The 23,410-nt window shown below is 36.9% G+C and overlaps 1 protein-coding gene and 1 pseudogene across 1 annotated transcript; both read right to left on the bottom strand.

Annotated features, from left to right (window-relative positions):
• Positions 1–1,221: 1,221 nt before the first annotated feature.
• LOC143559084 (protein CENTRORADIALIS-like) lies at positions 1,222–8,330 on the bottom strand (annotated as a pseudogene).
• Positions 8,331–11,898: 3,568 nt separating this feature from the next.
• On the bottom strand, positions 11,899–22,989 carry LOC143559091 (patellin-3-like). Its single transcript, XM_077047781.1, has 4 exons — positions 22,066–22,989; positions 16,410–16,534; positions 12,351–12,501; positions 11,899–12,278 (listed from the first exon to the last, which is right to left on the bottom strand). Exons 1-4 carry the CDS (start codon positions 22,987–22,989, stop codon positions 12,024–12,026), a joined length of 1,455 nt encoding a protein of 484 aa, XP_076903896.1. The 3' UTR covers positions 11,899–12,023.
• Positions 22,990–23,410: the final 421 nt, after the last annotated feature.

Here is a 23,410-nt window from a genome sequence, read left to right as displayed (position 1 = left end):
TGTTTATATTACTTGTCAACTATATAATAACCATCATTATATTAACTTAAGTGTCACATTTGGTATAAATAATTTTTGAATTATGGACCCGTTCGGGTAAGTTAATACGGCCAACTGGGTTATGACCTATGAGAGTTACACCGTGAGGTAACGAACCATTAATCCGCTTAAGTTAGTTAACCGGGTTAGATACTTTAGCGAGATATAATTACATGGAATGGGCTTTGGAGCAAGAGGTGAACTTATTGGCCTATTAGGTTTATAACTAATTGGATTAGTTATTCATAATTAAAGGTTATATAAATACATGATGTTGTTGACATAACCTTAACCCTAAGACAATCCTAACAAGTTCATCTCATCTTTCCTCCATTTAGCCGCCGGCCGACCTACACCACCTCCGCTGCCTGACCACCGGCGCTATCCAGCCAGCGCCACCGCCGCCAGCCGTCGCCCCTGCCGCCGTCGATTGAAGCCAACCAGGGCTTACAGCCGCTGTCCGCTCTCTACCACTGCTGCCCGGGTTGCCGTCGTGCACTGCCATCGTTGGTCGTTGCTCTCGTTGTGTCACCTAGCTCGGTTCGTTAGCCTTTGGTGTCTCAACCGGTTATTTATTAACCGAGGTAAACTTAAATATATTGTTAGTTTATAATTATATATTTAATGTTTTTAACTCGTACTCGTATTGTTTGTAACCTGATCCTATCGCGTTTAGTTTCGGTGCTGATTAATTGAATGCATTCCGCTGCGTATAACTATAATTAATAAGATTAATTATTATTAACAACGTTTATTGAACCGGTTTAATAAACAAAATTTTAACTGATCATCACTGAAACCCAACAATAATCTAGCATTATCTAAGAAGAGATCAAACATTGCTATTTTTTTAACGACAGATTAGATATTATCTAAAATGCCATAAAATGTAAAAGGCAAGTAAAAAATCATGATCGTAGATGATCGGGTGGGCCAGTGGCTCGTCGGTGATCCAAATAACCGTTAATAAAAAGTATAAAATCATGATAGAGATCCAACTCATAAACCAACTAGTATATCCAAACATTTTTCATATGGATCAAATCTTTCTAACTCTTAGTCACAATTCACAACTCACAACGATTATTATGCAATATATGAAACCTATAATGCTAGTTTATGTTCTTATTTAGATGATATATTAGCGTTCTCAATTTGTTTACGGTTTGAGTTTGACAATAACTACCGTCTTCTAGCCGCAGTTTCTCTTTGGCAGTTGAAGTAAATAGCAGCAACAGGCAAACCCAATTCATTTTCACGAGCAAAGGCTCTACTGTTGAATCTATCTCTTGTAGATGGGCAACTCACAGTGTGTCTTCCTTTTTGTTTGTAGAGAAAAAGACATACCTATGTCCAGACAGTAGACCAATGGAGTAGTTAGGTTAGAGGCATCGATGATTGATACGTCCGATGTAAATGAAAACAAGTAATGTGAGCAAGTACCTGTGGATGCCAATGTTTGGCCTCGGCATCTCATAACGCACTCTCTTTTCCTGAAGAAAACACACACAACCTAACCATATAAGTATGTGTGATCAACAATCTTTTGGAAATCAGTTTTCGCAATTTTGAATTGTCTAAAGTGAATTCTGAATTCAGTTTTCGAATCGAATTCAAATGTGATATTCGAATAGATTGGAAATGAATATTCGATCTTGTTTTATGTATAAACATTTTTGATGAAATTTATATCTATATTTTTATTTAGTTTATATTAAGAGATCCATAATAGGCCGGTTTTGGATGTTTTTAAGAAGAGACAAGATAATGTGAATGAAATAGGGAGGATGGGCATTGCCGGTTTTGGATGTTTTTAAGAACACCTACCCATAAGTACCCTAAAACTTTTTTTTTGTTTTATGTTAAAATTTAAAAATAAATAAAACAATTAAATGTAATTAAAATTAAAATTAAAATTTCATTAAAATTAAAATTATTACATAATTGAAACCCGGAAAAATAAAATATGACAATCAAAACAAAAAAAAACACGAACATCTAAACTAGATCATTCGGCCAATTATATTTTTTCGCAACATACGGAAGTTGTATACTTGTTGTACTCATCACTTCTTTTTCTATATTTTAGGCAAATTGGAATAAATAATCTCAATCTTTAATTTGTGTATTGATCGATAATAATCTCATCTTTAAATATCTATGCCAATGGTTCCACCTTTCGACTATTTTTGATCGGAAAAAAGATACGAGTCGATTGATGTAATAGTCGAGAGGTTGGACCGTTAGCATGGAATTTTAAAGGTTAGATTATTATCGACCAATACACAAAAGGTTGGATTATATATTTCTAATTTGCCTATATTTTAAAATGATTATTAAATATATATAAGTTTTTATTTTTTATGTAGTAACATTTCTATTATTGTTACATGACATGACTCTACACACAATTTGATTTTTTCACGTTCACGTGGGAAACGTTTTGGTCATATTGGTAGTTAAGGAACCATGCATTACTAAGTACTTAAATTTTTCTTTTTTAATAGAAACTGATGATGAAAAATAACTAATGAAAGTATACAAATGTTTTAAAATTCGTTTTTTATGCCTGTGCGCTCAATAAGCCAATAGATTGTTACGCGTTTTAAAGCCCATATGGTTTTCTAAACAATATTAGAATGTACATATTTAGAACACTTGAATAGAGGTGTCACTTTTATCTAAAACCTGAAACCTAACCCGAAAAAATTGTACCCGAACCTGAACTAGCCCAACCCGAAAAAACCGAACCCGAGAAATGTCACACCCTGACAAAAGGCGGCGGAACATGCCGAGGTGTAACGATTGTCCATAAGCACAAGACACTAATTAAAGTGACAGTATTTAATAAACTTATTTCATTTCACAACATCGAAAATGTCACATAACAATTATCCATAAAATAACCATAAACAAGATATCATAAAATATGGCAAATTTGATATTGTTCATTTTTACTAATATCCTAAGGTCTTTGATGTTTTATTCACAATCATAAATCAACCAAGATGCAAACCTGCAACATTTCATAAAATAAAGTTTGTCAACACAAAAGTTGGTGAGCAATTCATAAGTTTAATCATATTAGTATATAATAAAGATAGCCACAAAACTTGCATACGAAACGATAAATAAAAGTGGTAATTTAGATAAATAGATATCGCTAAACACATTAGCGACACCTAGCTATAAGGGGATGCCAAATAGTCTAGGATTTTATAGTTATCGTTAATTGCATTACGTTAACGACACCTTGCTATAAGGGGATGCCAAATAGTCTAGGATTTATAGTTCCACCAACCAAAAGCGATAAACACATAGGCATATAAGCATAGAATACCAAATCGAGCAATTATTTACGTAAAGTATACAACTACGTTTGTGGTTTAAGATTCAAATATAAAGCATTTTGTTGATTAAGTATGAAATGTCACCCCCTAAAAGATGGAAAATGGGGTATGAAGTACTCACCTTCAAGTAGTAAACTTGAAAGATGATAATTTGGAGATTTGTCAGAACGACGAGTTTAACGCACAATGTCTAAAAAGAAAAGAAGTCTTGAATTTTGAAAGGTTGTCTTGAAGGTCTTTAAACAAAATAAATGTTGAGAAATGTAAATAATTAAAGTTCAAGGTTTTAAAATGTAACTATTTAAGAATTTATAATAATAACCCTTTAAAAATGTAAGTTTGCTCGAAACCGGGTTAAAGTATCTAACCTTAATATTTACTCAACCTATGTTAAGTAATAAGGTGGGTAAAATGCAAGAATTCAAATCCCTTTGGAATAAAGATACTAAAACGGTTTTTTTTATCGAGTGTTCGGGTTGTCGGTTCGGGTCTTGATAATTGGTCAAACCCAAAGTCAACTTTCCAAAATATTGAATGTTATGAGATAACTCAATAAAATTTAATAAGACTTAACCAAGTATGTAGTTCCATTGTTTTAGAACTAACAACGCACGTTAAGCGAGTGTTCGGTTTTGTCGGTCCAAACTTTGTTATGAGATCAAGTTGGATCCAACATTTCCAAGTACTTAAGAAAATATTTAAAAATCAATTTGTAACTATTTTTAAAGAAATATACAAGTCTTGATGGCTAAAAAAAAACACACTTGTGTGTCTTAAGCGAGTAAGAATCGGTTTGGTTTTCACATGTCCAACCACTAAAGAACTTGTATAATAATGTACAAATAAAAAAAATATTTTAAGTTTTACAACCAAAAGTTAACAATAAAGTCTTTAAACAAAAGTTTGGTTTTCGGTTCGGATCGTGTTTCGGGTTAAGACCGAGGTAAGATTCTACAAACCCATAACCATAGAATTTGTACAAATGATTTTAGAAACTTAGATCTAACAATAAGCATGTTTAAACAATTATTTAACAAAACTAGTAACAAAGTTCGGTTTACGGTTTAGAGCTATTTACGGTTAAACCGAAGCATAGACTCTTAAAAATCCATAACCATGAACTTGTAAAAATGACCAACAAACTAAAATAAGCAAAAATAATATGTATGAACAAGTTATATAGATGTATATATATCAAGGACACGAAGTCCTCCATGAAGCCTTGCCTTATGAGGTCCGAAACCTAACCGACCGGAATCGGAGAAGTAACTACCAAAGGTAAACAAGGGGTGTATATTATATATATGTTGCACAACCATAAACAAGTATTAATAAGGCTACATAAACTAATTAAGATGAAAGACTAAAAACCTTCAAGAATACTTAAGAAGATAACCTTGAATCTTTGATGTTTGAGAGTGTTTTTTTTTTTGAGTTGTAGCAAGGGAAAATGAAAAGGAAAGGTGGTGTATATATAGGGTAATGTTGGTGGTCAAATATGGATGTGAGACACAAGAGTTTTCATGCAAAACGGATCAAGACAAAAACACAAAATAAATAAATAAATAAATAAAAATAAAAATAAAAATAGGATGTTTTAAGACCCAACAAGTGTGAAACAATATTGTAACATTTTAAATCCGAAACCCGAAGAACCCGACCCGAAAAATCTGATTTAAAACTTTGAAACCCGAAGAACCCGACCCGGAAAATCCGAAACCCGAACAACACTCCTACACTTGAATAGATGAATTATTAAGAAACGTTTTATCTCGTCAAGAAATTCTTACCCATCTGGCCATCTTTATTATAGTCGATTAGTCGGGGTGACTTTTAAAGAGGAAAAGCAAAGGGTTGTCAGACGTTTCAGGTTGACAGGTTAACGAGTCAATTTGAATAAAATTAATGTCGACACGTGGATAAAAAAAGTTCATCTCAACGGCGCATTCGGAATTTTGTAAAACTTTATATTTTAAAAGCTATAAAAAAACTAATTATAAGTAAAATTACTTATAAGAAAAGTAAAAAAAGTTACCTAATTGAAAATATCCGTCCCAACAATTTTGTTATTCAAAATACTCACCCTTTACATTTTATATATAAAATATTAGTCCGAACAATTTTTTTATACTAAAATACTCGTGCCGGTCAATTTTGGTGTCACGCGTCAGTTTTTATTAGTTTATGAAACTACTCGTTGACTCTAAAAATCTAGACGTAACGAGTAGGTTTCGGTGGATATTTGGGAAATTCTTTGCAAATTGTGGGAAAAAATCGAAACTTATGAACCTCTGAGAATGGGTATTTTCACTTTTCAGAATTTCACCGATAGTAAAAGAGGATATGCTTGATTAAGAAAAGAAGAATTTACCAAAAGAAGAGTCAGTGGTGCCTGGGATGTCTGTAACTATCCTGAAAAAGAAGGAAACAAAGAGAAGCCAAGTGTCAATTCATTGCTAAGGGTAATATTGTAAAATACCAATTTATTAATCTTAATATTTCATGGGTGTATTTATACTTTTAGGCTTTTAGACTTTTTAGTTTTTTTTTCTTCTTTACTAAATCGATCTTTAGAAATTCAGTGCTTATTTAACTCCAAAAGTAATTTTGACAAAAGTGTTTATCTACTTATGGATTTTTCAAAAGTAGTTTTTAGAAAAGTGTTTGGATTAATGTTTATGGCTGGAAAAATCAAAAAGTAGGTAAAATGATCAAAACGTACATTTTTATGTATGTTTTAGTTTTACTGAAAATGGAATGGTGGATATATTTGTAATTTGATAATCTAAAAACAAAAGACAAAAAGCAAAACAAAAAACTTGGATTTTTTTTTCTTCTGAAAAACAGCTTTTTAACCCATAGCAAATAGGAAAAACGACAAGTGTTTTTGTGATACCCAAACATACTTATTTGCTTTTTGAAAAGTTAATAAGTAAATAAGCAAGTTTTAAAAGCTTAGCCAAGCATGACTTAAGTCGTTAACCACTAAGGTGATGGCAATGGAGGTGGGAGCCAAGAGCTAGGCAGTGTCGCATCGGTACGAGTGGGAATACCGCCCACTGCCTCTTGTGGTATTGAGAAAATGAAGTCACAACGTGGACTAGATGCCGGATGTCATGCCGAACAAAGAAGAAAAACTTGAAGGATAATCGGGATGGAGGTTGGATTTTGGTAAGGATGGAGGAACACTACTCCGCCCATCTAGGTATCGAAGAAAGATGAGCGAGGTGGCAGGAGCACTCTATCCACCCTAAGGTACCTAGCCACTTTATATACACACACGTACATGTGTGCCATAAGTTTCAAACATTTATGTTTTTCGATCCTCAACTTTATTTATAAACTTTGGTTCAAAAGACTTTTGACACAAAAGTTTCACATATATACTATTTTTACTCCTCAACTTTAGTTCAAATATTACTTTTTAGCCTCTCTACTTGGTAATGAAAGTTTTGTTTTTTCAGCGTACATCTTTACTTTTTAACCCTCAACTTTGGATGATCAAACCTTTTTTACAAAACTTTACCACAACGAATCAAACCGATAGCGACTAACTTCCCACCGTGTTTCCGCACAATGCATGATAGCTTCAAACATGCAATGCATTTAACTCGCTTCGCCAAAATGCATGGATAGAAATACTTGTAATATAAATATAGAACATATACTACTATGCTTGTTATGTATTATAATGAATTAAGACATGTGCTAATAATTAATTTTCACATGTTTATGTTTTTTTAAAGGTCAAAAGTCCTTTGGCACATGTAAAGTACAAAACATCATGATACCATTTCAGCATTTCACACAAGAAATTAAGCACGCTAATAACGTACACCTCTTTTGTGACTCTAAATTCGGAATTTAAAATTCCATTAGGGTTTCAGGGCAATTTGAGCATGAGAAACTTAACCAATAAAACTTGTAATATAACTATAAATACTTAGTTTTGTTCCTTCAAAAACCAAAAAATTATTGATTATTTATTAATAACAATAATAATATTACCAGTGTAAGTGCTCCCTGAGATATGGACCACTAGGACCTGGAACATCTGGATCTGTCATTATCTGAAAAATTAAAAACATATTTGATAAATTAGATTCCTAATGTCCGATTAAAAGAATCAAATTATTAAATTTTAAGGTTTGTTATCGCATTCCGAATCAAGGACATCTCAAAGATATTCTTTGACTAAATTTTAGAAATAAACAGTTGTAGTTTAAATGCTCATTTCCACAAATAATTTAAATTAACTAGTAGTTTGTGTTACGGTAAATTAAACTACAAACATCTAAAGTAAGAAATGTAACAAATAACAAGAGTACTTGTGTAAAAATTAGAAAGTATTATTAGTCTATAGTTTTTGAACCAGAAAACTTAATGTTACTCTATTTTATTTTTTTTGTATTGTAATTACTATATTTCAACTAGAAGACTAATAATAATTTATCTAGTTATTTACACGTTTAATAGATTAATTTCATTATCTGTACCTCGGATCCCACTTATAAACATAAACTAGTCTGTAAAACTAATTTGCAAGAAAAAATAAGACTTAATGATCAGAAGGTGGTGTACCAATGTGAAGAAGGACCTCATGTCACCACCCTGAAGGCCTGAACATCAACCTTAGGTTTAACAGTGAGACAAGACGGAAACAGCTCATAACCATTGTTCACTTGGTTTGACGAGTTGTATGTTACACGCATATTCACACTCGGGACGAAACTGTCAACGACATCTCCGACCACCCGCCCGATCACTAGAGGATGATCTGACGTTAGTCTTGCCATTTGTTAGTTAAACCGGTAGGTTTTTAGTGACAAAATGTGTTTTTTGGTCAGTAGAGTTTTAGTAAGGTCATCAGCATGGTATGGCCATTTATATATTTGTAGGGTTCATGCAGAGACACCACTTTCTCTTGTTCCATATTAATCTTTGTCGTTTTTTAATTGTCACATATAGAATCAAACAAATGATTGGTTTTCTATTAAATTAATTAAAAGAACAGGAAAATTATTTTTTCTCTAGCTAGAACTTTATTAAATTTGAAAAAGAAACACGCAAAAGTAGAATGATTCTATATGCTATAAAAATATCTTAATTAAAAACGTACATCTTCATTAAAGACATCCCATCAAATGTGGTTTGACTTTTTTTTTTCTGAATAACGAACACTGGCTAAAGCCCTGAAAAACTATCACGATAGTTTGATCTCGTGAGGTCTAATTCACCCACTGGTGCTTCACCCATGCTTAAACCGGAATATGACACATAAATGGGATTCAAACCCATGACGCCAAACAGAAAAAACTCTTAGGTGACCTAAGTCTTGAGGTAAAACTCCTAAGCACCCCGCCAAAGAGGTGATGACAAATATGCAGTTTGATATATTTCAAGTTTTAAATGAAATTTTAGTTTGGTTCTCTAATTCATAAAAAAAACTATCAATTTTGTGTTAAATTGTCAACAAACATTAGAGTTTTTTTTTTTTTTCTTCTCGTAAGGTAAATTATATTAACGGAAACACCATAAGCCAAAGCAATGTCAACCAGACATCAAATAAATTACAACATACAAGAAGAAAAAAGTAGATCAATCCTTTCCATTCAGAGAGAAAGATTTTTGTTTCGCGCTATTTCTAAACCATAAGAAACTGACGTGCTCGTTTCACATAATAGAATAAAATTAGAATTGAAATTTGTATAGGATTGGGAATTTGAAGGAATTGGATTTTGAATCTGAACATTCCAATAGGAATTGGAATTTCAAGGAATTGAAATCTAATTCCATTCTTGGTGTTCGTTTGACAAATGAATTGGAATCGAGATTTTTTTTAAAACGAAGATAACAGCGGAAACATTTTAGATTTTTTGTTTTTTATTTATATTTTGTGTTATGATTTTTTTAATTATTTTTTGAATTTTTTTAAGGGTTTTCTATTAAGATCAAAAACCCCTCAAAAAAATATTCAAAAATAATAATAATAAATTCATAACTCAAAATATAAATCGAAAACAAAAAAAAGTAAAAAGACAAAAATATTTTATTCGTTGTTCTCATTAAAAAAACAAAAAAAAATCGAGAAAAGATTCCAACGAATTCACTTGAAATCCTTCACATTTTGGAATGATTTAGAATCTCTTTATTTAAAGGAATTTGAAGGAATTGAATTCCAATTCCCATTCCAATTCCTTGACAACCGAACGCACCAAAAGGAAATTAAGATTCCAATTCCAACGAAACGAACACGCCATGTCATGGGATTTTAATTCCAATTCCTTTTCCCACGAATCCTGTGAAACGAACGCACCCTGAGTGATTTTAGGTCTTCCATAGTTTGTATCGCCTTTATTCTTTTTTTGCGAAATCTTTTTCGTTCCTTGCTTTCCACAACGAACATAGACTAAAATATAGATATAAACTTCAAAGAGTTTTTAGAAGGATTTGTTCTCACATTAATAAGAAAAAACAAGTGCCCTCATCCAATGGAGTAAAGTAATCAATCCCAAATTAATTTGGTACAACATCTTGTCTTGGTGCAAACTACCGTACTAACGTGGACTGTGAACGGTTACAGATTTTATGAACTGAAATGGTTAACGAGGGCAAACCACAAGGACCAAAACCGTAATTTACTAGTTTGTTTATGTTTAGTATCAAAGCTTTTTGTTAAGGATATTATACTTAAGTTTGAGCATAAGAGAGTTGGAGTATAAAGTGACTCCACCATGACTCTTGTTTGAGGAAGTGACCAGGAGTCATTTCATCAAAGCAAAAGATAAAAAGATATTCTCATGGGTTTCTACTTGTAGAAATCTGCTACCATAAATGTATTGGGGGTATTATATTCTATACATGTTCTAGTTTCGTGTTTTGTTATGTTTTTGAAGGGTGAATATTTTTTTCATTTTTTATTGTCTGTGCAATGGCGAAGCTCCCTTAGGGCCCAAGGTGGCCCTAACACCCCCCTGTTTTTTTCATAATAATATAAATTGACTCTTTTTTCGTTTGAAAATTTGTATATATAGTGTAAATTTACCCGTTTTTGACCGAAAATTTGAGCCTGGACCTCTCGTTTTTGATTTTTTTAATACATTTTTATTGCGTAGTAGTGTGAATTGACCCTTTTTTCGCCCGAAATTTGTATACATAGTGTAAATTTACTAGTTTTTTACCGAAAATCCCTCATTTATGATTTTTTTAAGAGACATTTACATATTTCTCCTCAAACCTTTTAATTACATATTTTCCCAAGGTTAAATTTTAATTTACATATTTCCCCTCCTCCTTAAGACATGTATATTACATATTTACCTATTTCATCAAAATTAACTTAATAAATGGCAATTTTACCCTTTCATTTAATTATGAATTAAACAAACAAGAAGATTTCATTCTTCAAACGGTTGACTTGCTGTCTCAGTCTCATAGTTGCATATGGTTAAATTGTTAAGAGGCATTTTGAAGATTCACATTCTAAATACTATTAATTAGTTTAATAATTAGGTATCCTTTGAATATCAAATAATGTTTGTGGTAAAAACTGGATGGCTATCAAAAACGACAAAACCAAACATTTGCAACCCGCTACCCTACCCATGTAGAATTCATTTGATGGAGCTGTGATCAAAGTCGGCGTTTCCGGCCTAGAAACAATCAAATAAATTGTAGTTGTTGAAACAAGAAATAGCTCGGCATACCAGACATGAAACAAAGAAGAACCGAACATCCACACTTGAAACAAAAACGATGAATTGTTGTCATTCCCGTTGCGTGGCCGGATGCCGGAAGAATTGAACAATCGGAAAAATCGAACGATAAGGTGAATGTTTCAATGTCGGAATAATCGAATGTAACGTGCGTGAATGGAGCAGGAAGAATTGAATGGCAAAGACAATTGGGGAAATTTGGTTTGGATTTGAGGTCGAAGTTAGGTTTTTTCGGTGTTTTTAAATTCAAAAGGTAAATGAGTCATTTGATATAAGAAGGCAAAGGTAGGTCTGAAGAAGGGAACCAGTTGTAGACGACATCTTGAAAATTGCTTGATTAAGATCCAAAAACTTTAAAAAGCCGATCCAAAGTTCTGTAACAATTGTCAATCCCCCAAAATTATATGGATCTAGCAATGCATTGTATCAATCCGTATTGTGAACATAAACGAGCACGTGCATGCACATTTTTTAAACGAACGAACACGAACGCAAATATTTGTCTGATTAACAATTCAAATTCATATTCATGCTCTTTGAAGTTTATGAGCAAACACAAAAATACCCTTGTTCGCGTTTAATCTGTTTATTTACAAGTTTAATTGTGATTGAGAACTATGGGCCAACTTTCATGGGCTTTACTAATGATTGGTATGTTCCAAGACACAAGGAAATATTTACATCTTTCCAAACTAAAAATATGTCAAAATATGAAGAAAAAAGTCAAAAGTCAAAGACAGCCATCAACCCAACCCAACCCAACCCAACCCAACCCAAGTATATGCTACTCTCAACATAATAATTTTTCAAACCTTACATGCCTTTTAAACATAAACATAACACCATGGAATCAAATTCATACCAAACCATAAAAACATAAAACATTTGGCAACAAAACAAATACTAGTGGAACAGCAAACTATTCAGAAAGTGGGTTCACCTTGAACCTATAGATCAAAGTTTTCTTCTTTGAAGTTGGGTTGTCGACGGTCAAAAGTATCTTACCGAGCTCACTGATCTTGAAACTGTGGCTAATCACCGGCTCATCAGTTGGAGTCATCTTTCTAGCCTTCTGTATGATTATGGTGTAATGGCTTTCATCAGCGGGTACATATTCAGCACTATAACTCACTTCCCAACCGACTACACGTAGCTCCCATACAAGCATGCACTTCTGCAAAAATTTACAGGTTTGACCAACAATTTGACCAGCTGTTAAATACACAAAATGACATGTAAACCGTACCTCGTTTACTATAATCTCCACAGTCTGCTTGGTTGCTGGTTTAATAGTAACCATTGAAGCCGGATCATCAATCGTGAATTCTGGATTGCAATCACAATAATCTACACTCAGCCCGCCATATTGAATTGGTACGTGCTCTGGTCTTACGTATCTGTTAAAACAACCCAACTTAGTTAAAAGATAAATATAAAGTAGTAAAGGAAATGAGATTTGAAAGTTAAAAGTAGAGGTTGCAAAGCCACAAAACAAGCAGGTTCGGCTGGTTGGCTTGAGTTTAGCAGTGTAAATGAACCAAGCTACTCATGAGCGACTCGGGATTGGTTCGTTAAAAGTTCAAATCGATCCGACCTTAAATGAACTCGAGCATGAGCCTAAAAATAAGCTCATCTAATAAACAAGCCCGATCCTGAGCTTCACCTATCGAGCTCGAAGAGGATCGCGAGCTTAAACAAGCATGTTAACTTTTATTTACATAATAATTATTTTTTATATATAAAATAATTATAAAAATAACTAAATAATATATATTATGTTATATTAAATTCTAATTCTAAATGCATATTAATGTATACAAATTGTTGGAGTTAATTCCCGAACCGAGTTATGGGTCGGGAAGGTGGGGCCGGTTCGAGCTAATGGATCGATCTCATTAATTAATTAATTAATTATTATAATTAGAGATAAGTATCTATTTTATTTATTAGATAGAGATGGAATTTTATTTAATAGATAAATAGGAGTTTGTATTTAACTCTAATTGTAATCGAGCCTCTAGATAAACCCAAAGAATTTATGTAAGGGTTATATTGGAGAATTGATCAAGTTTTGAGTTATTTTCTTGATTAATAAAATTGGTGAGTTGTGTCAAAATATTCTTGTGTTTAATTCGATCTGGGCCATTAATTAGTATCAGAGCAAGGATCAAGGATCGAATAACCTGAAGATCGCAGGAGGAGCAGACTAAGAATCAACCGGGTCTCTGTTCAGACGGCGATACGAATGTTGTAGCTCGAAACAAGGGATTCTTTCGACTTCAACGGGATTCGCAGGCTTTTGTATAAGCAAGGCAGGGGCACGAAAGAGAATAGCAAATCAAACAGAAGCAGACGAGTTTGTTGATTAAGAACCAGGTGGGTTCTTGGTTGGAAGAAACAGGCACGTGTTCTTGGTTTATTCAGGAACTAGGTTTTGTTTTAAAAGGGGCTGTTTGAGGTGTTCAACAAAGAAGAAAGAGTCAAAGGTTAAGAAAAAATAAAATAAATTTGCACAAGTTACGAAAAGGTAAAAAGAAACAGAATACTTTATTTTGTTTTTTTCACAAGATTTGTTTTTTTTTCTTCATGTGGTACTTGTGATTGGGGTTTTTTCGAGCAAATGGGTTCGGTTCTGATAGTGGTTCGGGGCTGATTTGTTTGTGTTTGTTCCAACGGACTGGAGCAAGGGAGTTCAACACCATTAAGTGTTTACCGACGGTAGAAAAAAAGGACGTCAACGGCAGGTAACGAAGAAAGACCAATAATCCAACCCAAAGCGACCGGGGAGATATCATTGCAGGTTCCAAAGCTGAACGGAACAAATTACATCACATGGGCGATTGTGGTGGAAGCGATTTTGGACGATCAAGGGTTATGGGAAGTCGTTCAACCAGAAGAAGGTGCGGCTATTGATGCGAAGAAGAATAAAACAGCAAGGTCGTTTTTGTTTCAAGTTGTGGAAGGTGATATTCTTCTTCAGATTTCTCAATACAAGAATGCGCGAGAAATATGGGCGGCTTTGAAGGCACAGTATGTTGGGGCCGAGCGAGTCCAAAAGGCTCGACTTCTAACGTTGAAAAGTGAATTTGAGGAACTCAAGATGGCAGAAAACGAGACTGTTGATTAGTTTGAAGGAAAAATAACTGGTATGGTTTCAAAGGCAACGGGTCTTGGTTACGTATTCGCGCAAGATGCTTTAGTGAAGAAGTTACTCGACGCGGTTCGAGACAAATACTTCAACCTAGTAGCCTCAATCGAGCAAACCGTTGATCTCGATAGTATGAGGTTTGAAGATGCTGTTGGAAGACTTAAGGCATTTGAGGAACGTTTACGAGGGCGAGAGCGCGCTTCTGAGTCTCAAAGTCAGTTACTTTTCAATCGATCAGAAGGTAGTTACAAAGGTAAATCATATGATCAGTCCGGTAGCCGAGGTAGAGGTGGGCCGAGTTCATGGGAACGTGGAAGAGGCCGGGAAACCGGAGGACAAGGATCGTACCAAACCGAAGGACGGGTAAGAGAAAGGAAAGACTGCTCCCAAATTAAGTGTTTTCGATGTGACGAGATGGGACACTTCGCGTCTTCGTGTCCGGAACGAAGACGAGCAAGGCTGAAACAAAAGAAGAAGCCGATAGTGAGCCGGTGGTTATTTAAATCTTCACGAAACGGCTTACTTAAACGAAGAACGAGCTAACCCGAAAAAGCTTGAAGCCGAGAAAGTGGAAGAAGGCACTTGGTATCTCGATAATGGAGCGTCGAACCACATGACAGGTAACCAGTCGTATTTTCCAAACTCAACAAAACTATAGCGGGTAAGGTAAAATTCGGGGACGGGTCGTGTGTTGATATATGCGGTAAAGGGAAGATTTTGTTAAAATCGAAAACCGGAGATGATCGGGTTTTATCCGATGTTTATTTTATACCTAGTTTGAAAGATAATATAATAAGTCTTGGTCAAGCAACGGAGAACGAGTGTGATGTTCGTATGAAGGTGAATTATTTGCTCTTGTATGATGACGGGGGTAAACTTATGATGAAGGCGTTTCGAACGAGAAACCGGTTATACACGATTAAATTAACAGTGGAAGTTCCGGGTTATGTTAAAAAAATCACGCCGATTCAGAAAAGGTTAAACGATTCGGGAACAAAAGATGATCAAGGAAAACTGTTGTTCGCTCGATTAGATGACAAGAATCGCAACCAAAGGAGCGGTTATGCGAGTTCATGCGGCCGAGGGAATGGTCGAGGACATGGTCATAAAGGCTGTCGTGTTCGGGAGAGCCGAAAGTACAAAGTCATGGATCAAGAGAAGTTCCAAGAGGTGAAGACCAAGATGATGAGGACCAATATGGATGTGAAAGCCGAGAAGATCAAAATCGTGGGTCAAATCAAAAGGAACAAAAGAGACGTGCTTGAAGTTAAAGGTCCACTTATTCTGGTTCGGAAATTAAGGGGGTGATTGTTGGAGTTAATTCCCGAACCGATTTATGGGTCGGGAAGGTGGGGCCGGTTCGAGCTAATGGATCGATCTCATTAATTAATTAATTAATTATTATAATTAGAGATAAGTATCTATTTTATTTATTAGATAGAGATGGAATTTTATTTAATAGATAAATAGGAGTTTGTATTTTACTCTAATTGTAATCGAGCCTCTAATTGTAATCGAGCCTCTATATAAACCCAAAGAATTCACGTAAGGGTTATATTGGAGAATTGATCAAGTTTTGAGTTATTTTCTTGATTAATAAAATTGGTGAGTTGTGCCAAAATATTCTTGTGTTTAATTCGATCTGGGCCATTACAAATAAATTAATAAATAATAGACGGGCCGAGCTCAAGCCAAAAACTAATCACAAGCTGAGCTTGAGCTCTAGAAATAAAGCTTGAAACGAGCCAAGCTCGAGCTTGATCTCTCATATGTTAAACGAGCCAAGCTCAAGCTTCGTCAAGCTTGAGCTCGTTTACACCCCTAGTTAGGTTGAACCAAATCACCCTTGTTGTCCACCATGTTAAAAGATTTTTTTGAGTATTTAGCTTGTTAAGTAATTACAAAACCTACATTTTTTATTTTTTCAATAAAACGATTTAAAAAGTTGTATTTATTAAAATTTTACACTGAACAGATTTTAATAGTTGCATGTTAACCTGTTTTCTTTTGGGTTAATTATGTTTTAACCCTCAAAGTTTCATCAGCATTTCGTTTTGACCTTTACACCTTTTTGAATGATTTTACATTAAACTTCTTGAATAAACGCAGTTTTTAAAAGAAGAACATTTGTATAAATAAAATAAATGCATAACTTACTTGAAAAGGGTTTCGGGAGTCCTTGCAGTGCTAGCGAAAACAAACTTGCTCTTAGTTCTTTGAGTCATAAATGGACTGATCATTGTGTAGAAAGCTAAATACCACCAAGGAGCATTGATGAAAACCTTCAAACAAGATTTTAGGATCAGCAATTGCGAATAATATTATTGCATTAAATGGAGGTGGCAAATATGGTGGGCTGGACGGCTTGTCTAACGCGTTAAAATGAGTTCGTGTTTTTAGTATATCGCCTCGAGTTGAACTGCAATCACATTTTTGTCCTTTCTTGCCTTGTTCCAGATAATCAATGCGCTAATTGTTAATTATGGTGAAAATGTACTATTTTTATATTTTGAGGACTTTATAGTTTAGACCCTTTTGCTTTTTATTTAACTTTGTATTTGGCCAGTTTGAGATAAAACCTAACTCGATCGACTAAAGTAAATGGGTTTAAGTGCCCATATCGGGACCAAATCTTGAACGCATTAATAATGGCTTGAATTCTCTAGTACGAAAAACAGGCAACTTCATAATAACATATTTGCCTTTCCAAAACACACAAAATATCATATTTCACCCGCTTCACATATAACAAAAAAACTAACTTCAACATAACAATTACTTCACTGATTAAACAACAATGAAACCGAGCATTATTTATTGTTATAAGTAAAAGTGTTTATGGTATTGAATAATTCATTGTTTCATTGAATAATCAAGATCCCTTTAAATAGGGTAAAGGATTACATAAAACAACTCCTAATAACTAGGAAACATAAATCAACTATGATACAACTTCTAGGAATAGATAATGATTAACTAATAATAATAATATAAATATTATCGGCTAAGACTCCCCCGCAGTTTGAGCGGGACTTGGACGGACGCTCAAACTGGATCGAAAAGACTGAAATAACTCCCGTGGTAACCCCTTGGTGAAAATGTCAGCATACTGAAGTGAGGAAGGCACGTGTAGTACACGGATGTGACCTATACGAACTTTCTCTCGAACAAAGTGTATATCAATCTCGATATGCTTGGTGCGCTGATGTTGAACAGGGTTATCGGATAAGTAGACAGCAGAAACGTTGTCACAATAGACAACGGATGCCTGTCGTAACGGAAGATGCAATTCTAACAATAGATTGCGTAGCCAAGTAGCTTCAGCAACAGCATTGGCGACACCTCTATACTCGGCCTCAGCACTCGAACGAGAGATAGTAGGTTGACGTTTTGAAGACCATGAAATTAAATTGTCACCAAGGAAAACACAATACCCGCTAGTAGATCGGCGAGAATCAGGACACCCGCCCCAGTCAGCATCAGAGTAGGCGACTAACGAGACGATACTAGACCGAGTAAGCCGTATGCCATAGTCGATTGTCCCCTGTAAATATCTAATAATACGTTTCAAGAAGACAAAATGTGGCTCCCGCGGCTCATGCATGAACAAGCACACCTGCTGCACGGCGTATGTAATGTCGGGACGAGTAAATGTAAGATATTGAAGGGCACCTGCGAGACTTCGATATAGTGATGGATCATCGTAAAGAGGCCCATCCTTGGAGCTGAGTTTGGCTTTGAGGTCCACCGGGGTATTGCAAGGTTTGCATGCTGTCATAGAGGCCCGTGAGATAATATCTTTCGTATATTGCGACTGATCGAGGAATAAGCCGTGTGATGTGTGTGTAACCTTTATCCCCAGAAAGTGATGTAGTCTACCAAGATCGGTCATGGCAAATTCGCGGGAAAGCATCTGAATAATGTGCTGCAACAGTTCATTGGAGGAGGCAGTAAGGACTATGTCATCAACATATAGCAAAAGATAAGCCGTATCCGATCCATGAGAGTAGATAAACAACGAGTTGTCACATACACTGCTGCAAAAACCGTGAGATAGCAGGTGGGTTGCGAAGCGAGTGTACCAAGCACGCGGCGCCTGCTTGAGTCCATAAAGCGACTTCTTTAATCTGCAAACAAAATCTGGGAACCGAGTATCGATAAAACCCGGTGGTTGATGCATGTACACGGTTTCATTTAGATTGCCATGTAAGAAAGCATTTTTAACATCAAGTTGGTGAATTGGCCATGATTTGGAAACAGCGACGGATAAAACTGTCCGGATGGTTGCAGGTTTGACAACCGGACTAAATGTGTCCTCACAATCGATGCCAATAGTCTGAGACTTGCCGTTGACAACAAGCCGAGCCTTATATCGTTCCAGGGAGCCATCGGATTTGAACTTATGTCGAAATAACCATAAACAACGTATCACCGGTCTATCAATCGGGCGTGGAACTAGCTCCCAGGTATCATTTTCTTGCAAAGCACTAAATTCGGTCCGAATGGCTTGTAACCAATTTTGGTCGGCAAAGGCTTTGGCATAGGATCGGGGAATAGGAGAAATATTGGCGGACATGTGAATGTGAGCAGCTTTGGAGCGTGTGATCATAGGGTGTGTTCCTGGGGGTCGGGCTACAGGAACAGCTGGAATGCGGGTGGGAGGTGCAGGTGGTTGGGGGGAGGATGGGTGAGAGATGTTAAGAGGTAAATGAGGGCTGGTAGAAGGTTGGTTCATTTGGCGGTTCCGCCGGGTATAGTGAAAAGGATAAGTGGTGAGGGATGGTGGGGTGGGTTTCTGTGGGGAGGAGGGTGGTGCAAAAGTGAAACCGGGTGGGGTGGCCTCGTCTAGAAAGGAGTAGGAGGCAGGTGGGGTGGGTATGGTGTAGGGAAAGTCATGTTCATTGAAGGTGACATGACGGGATATGGACACTTTACCGGTAGTGGGATCAAAGCACCGATAACCTCGGAAATCTTGTGGGTAGCCGAGGAAGATACAACGCGTGGCGCGTGGGTGTAGTCGGTGGGGCTGGGTGGCCGAGGTATTGGGGTAACAAGCACACCCAAATACCCGGAGATGGTCATATGTTGGGTGGCGGAGATATAAGGCAAAGGTAGGGGTGAAATAGTTTAGGCGTTTGGTGGGTAGGATATTGTGAAGGTAGGTGGCGGTGTGGATGGCTTCAACCCAGAACGTAGGTGGTAGGTGAGCATGGATAAGCAAGGAGCGAACAATATCGTTTAATCGTCGTATCATACGTTCCGAGCGCCCGTTTTGGGAGGATGTGTGTGGGCAAGAGAAGCGAAAAAGAAGGCCGTGTTGATGGGCGAAAGTTTTAAAAGCATGGTTGTCAAATTCGCCACCCAAATCACATTGAAAAGTTTTAATTTTTCTATTGAATTGAGTGGCAATTAGCTGATGAAATTTAGTGAATGTTGAGAAGGTGTCGGATTTGTATTTAAGAGGGTAAACCCACACAAAGTTTGAAAAATTATCGATGAGAACCATGTAATATTTGTATCCAGATTTACTTATAATGGGAGAGGTCCACAAATCACAGTGAATGATATCAAATGGTGTGAAAGTAAAAGACATAGATTCATAAAAAGGTAAACGTTTATTATTGGATAAATGACAAGATTGACAAAAAGATAAAGTGTTTGTGCGATTACAAAAGAAACCATAACGTTTACTAAGTAAATCTAGAACTTGTAGGCTTGGATGACCAAGACGATCATGCCAGGGTAATGTTGAAGTTGTAAGAGAGCATGCTTGTGGTGGGAGTGTTGGAGGAGTAACTGGATAGAGATCACCCTTGCTGTTGTGGCGGGAAAGCAGCCGCCCCGTTAGGAGATCCTTCACAGAAAAGCCAAATGGGTCAAACTCAATAGATACATGGTTATCTCGAGTAAAACGACGAACAGATAAAAGATTTTTGATAATGTGTGGGCTATATAAGATATTAGGAAGAATATAGGTTCTATGAAGAATGGGTAACGAGCCTGTACCGGAGGCCTGGATTGGTATACAGTGACCATTGCCGACCATAACTTTAGTGTTTGCAATAGATGAATCGGGGATAGTAATCATACCTTGATTGTTGGTGAGATGTTGTTCGGCGCCGGTGTCCATGATTGTATTTGGATCCGTGTACTGAAGTTGCATCGAAGTGAAGGCAGCACTAAGATCAGAGGGACTGAGCGCATCAAAGTTGCTGTAGGTGGGTTTGGGTGGGCCGTAGGGGGAATATGTGAAGTGGGCTGTGGGGGGGTTAGTGGTGGGTGGTGAAGGGTGGTTCGGCCGCCAGGTTGTTTGGGTCGGATAGGGGCAGGGGGGGGTGTTCCACCACGCCCATTGGGGGTAAGTAGGCTGCCCAGAAGGGGTCTGAAAAGCCCAGGTACTGGTGTTCTGCTGCCCGCGGTAACCGCGACCACGACCGCCACGAGTGGACTGGTTGCGGCCACGGCCACGTCCGCGGCTGCGGTAAGGAGGCTGGGATGGATTCGAGGTAGGGGCAGGAGGGTGCGGGGAGTGCTGCGGCTGGGTGGTAGTATTCGGGTTGGGCGGTGTGGTGTGGGAGGTGGCTGCATAGACCGAGGCAGGCTGGTTTTGGCGATTATCTTTGCGAATAACCTCATCCTGGAGCATAGTTCCGGCCAGATCCCAATCGGCGTTTTGAGCGTGGATTAATTGAGCGGTGGTGTCGAACTCCGGGGAGGAGCCGAGACCACGAACCAGTTGGAGTACTAACCTCTGATCGGAGATGGGCTGATCAACATCTGCAAGTTGATTTGCCAATTCTTTGAGCTGCTGACAATAGTCATCTACCGAGGAGCATGCCGAGAGGGTGAGGTTAACGAATTGAGTTTCGAGAGCTCCGGCTTTGGCCTGCTTGTTGCTGAGGAAGATTTTCTGCAGCTTGACCCATGTATCCCTGGCCGAGGCATCCATATCGAGTACACGGGACAGCAAGTCATCCGACAAAGTGCTGTAAATCCATTGAGACACGAGAGCATCTAATTCCTTCCAAGTTTCATATTCCGGATCTGTGGGGGACGGACTTGGGGTTCCATCAATGTGGTGTAAAACCTTGTATGCAATGGCATTAAACTTAAAAAGTTTTACCCAGGAGGTGTAAGAAACCTTCTTCCCATCTAGGGTGCGGATCTTGGATTGGATGTTGGTTACGGAATAAGCGGGATGCATGGACTGGGGTGGCGGCTTGGAGGAAGAAGCATCGGCTGCTGGTTTCTCCGTGGCCGCTGGTTTCTCCATGTCCGGTAACAGCCGGCGGCAGCAGGCGGTGGTTAGGGTTAGGTTTAAGGAATGTTAGAACCGTAGCTCTGATACCATAAAAGTGTTTATGGTATTGAATAATTCATTGTTTCATTGAATAATCAAGATCCCTTTAAATAGGGTAAAGGATTACATAAAACAACTCCTAATAACTAGGAAACATAAATCAACTATGATACAACTTCTAGGAATAGATAATGATTAACTAATAATAATAATATAAATATTATCGGCTAAGAATAAGTTCCAGGTTGCTTTATCAAAACTTCAACATAACAATTAGTTCACTGATATGGGCAATCCATAAAGATACATGTAAAATTTTAAACTTTTAGAAAGATACATATATACCTATACAAGAAATTAATTCTACATAAATTCACAAACTTGAACCTAAATGCAGGCAATCTTCTTTCTATTCATCATCTTACAACATTCAAATGGTCAATTCAAACAATCATCTATAACATTCAATTTATCCAAAACAACAATCTTATTAACAAATTAAATCAGCATTACCTGTTTCACCACAAACTCCGGGTAATTGTCCTGCAGCAGCTGCAAAGCCTGTCCGGTAGCCAACCGAAGCTCCCTCTTCGCAGGCCCGGGCGAGTTCTTCAAATCATTAATCTGAAAAATAGTATTCACACCACCCGGCCTAAAATCCAACTTCCTTATACTCCTCTCAAGAAACTGAATCCTCCACCTCAAAAACCTCAACCTCTTTTCGTCATCCGAAAACGTCTTCTGATACAACTCTTTGTTCTGAAACTCACCATACACATTATAACAAATCGGGTGCCCGTTTTTATCGAACCCGTGATTAAACACAACTTTCTCAAGATCATCCACAAATTCTTCTTCCAATAACGAATCAATGCCGAATGTTTTTCGCCACTGGAGGGTATCTTTCAGCATTGTGAAGGAGTCTTTAACCTTAAAGTCCCGGGCTCGCAGGAATTTGAGTAAAACGACATCGGTTTGGTTGTCTTTTAATATGGGTATGCCCCAAATTGAGATATCTGAAATGGGTTGGTCTTGGTTTTGCAAAAAGGTGAAGTCTTTGTTGTGGGTTATGGATTCTTGGATTAGGGTTTTGAAGTCTTGAAGTGATTTTTGCTCTGAAGGTGAAAGGTCTTTGATCTGGTTGCTTTCTTCTTTGAAAGAAGCCATGGGCACAGGGGTTTTGGTGGTGGTGCTGGTGGTGGGGTTTTCCGGTTGTTCGATGACGTCAGCAACGGTGGCGGTGGTGGGTGGTGGTGGTGAAGGTGGGGTTTGTTTGTCTGTTAGTGGTAGTGGTGAAGCTGGGGTTTCTGGGTTTTGTGGTGGTGAAAGTGGGGTTTCTGGGTTTTGTGGTGGTGGAGAGTGGGAGGAAGTGGGTGGCTCCGGTGGGAGTTCCGGCGGAGATGCGGTGGCAGTGGTGGTGGTGTTTTCATCGGCCATATGTTGAGTATCGAGATGAGTGTTGTCTTGGAAGGTTGGAGAAGTGAGGAGAATCTATGTTTCCCGTTGGAAATATATAAAAAGAATTTGAAAATGTTATTATATATTTTGTTATTATATATTTTAGGATTTAAAAAGGACGTCGGCATCCGTAGGGCTGTAAACGAACTAAATGAATATAAATAAATTCATCTTGTTCGTTAAAAAAATATTGTGTTTAAGAATGGTTCAAGAACACCAATAAAACTGACGGAGCCTAGAGATTGAAGTTAACATATTCATTAATGTGAATAATGAGGAAATAAATGCAAAAACAAGATGATAATATATTAATATGGTTTCCTACTTTATGTTACGAGAGGATAATTAAAGAATATAAAATGTTTAGATAAAAAAAATACTTTTATAAACAACATATACA

This window comes from Bidens hawaiensis, unplaced genomic scaffold, assembly GCF_021521415.1.
Source record: "Bidens hawaiensis isolate Kalapana, Puna unplaced genomic scaffold, B.hawaiensis_p1.1 tig00019696_1, whole genome shotgun sequence".
Classification (NCBI taxonomy): Eukaryota; Viridiplantae; Streptophyta; class Magnoliopsida; order Asterales; family Asteraceae; genus Bidens; species Bidens hawaiensis.
This window is presented reverse-complemented; position numbering and strand designations above follow the sequence as displayed.

Excerpts from the sequence above, each read along its gene's own strand:
- LOC143559091 (XM_077047781.1), bottom strand. The coding sequence starts at position 22,989 with ATGGCCGATGAAAACACCACCACCACTGCCACCGCATCTCCGCCGGAA. Across the intron at positions 16,535-22,065 it reads CGGAGTTTGTGGTGAAACAG|GTTTTCATCAATGCTCCTTG; the intron begins GTAATGCTGATT and ends TCTTGTTTGAAG. Across the intron at positions 12,502-16,409 it reads ACTCCCGAAACCCTTTTCAA|ATACGTAAGACCAGAGCACG; the intron begins GTAAGTTATGCA and ends TTGTTTTAACAG.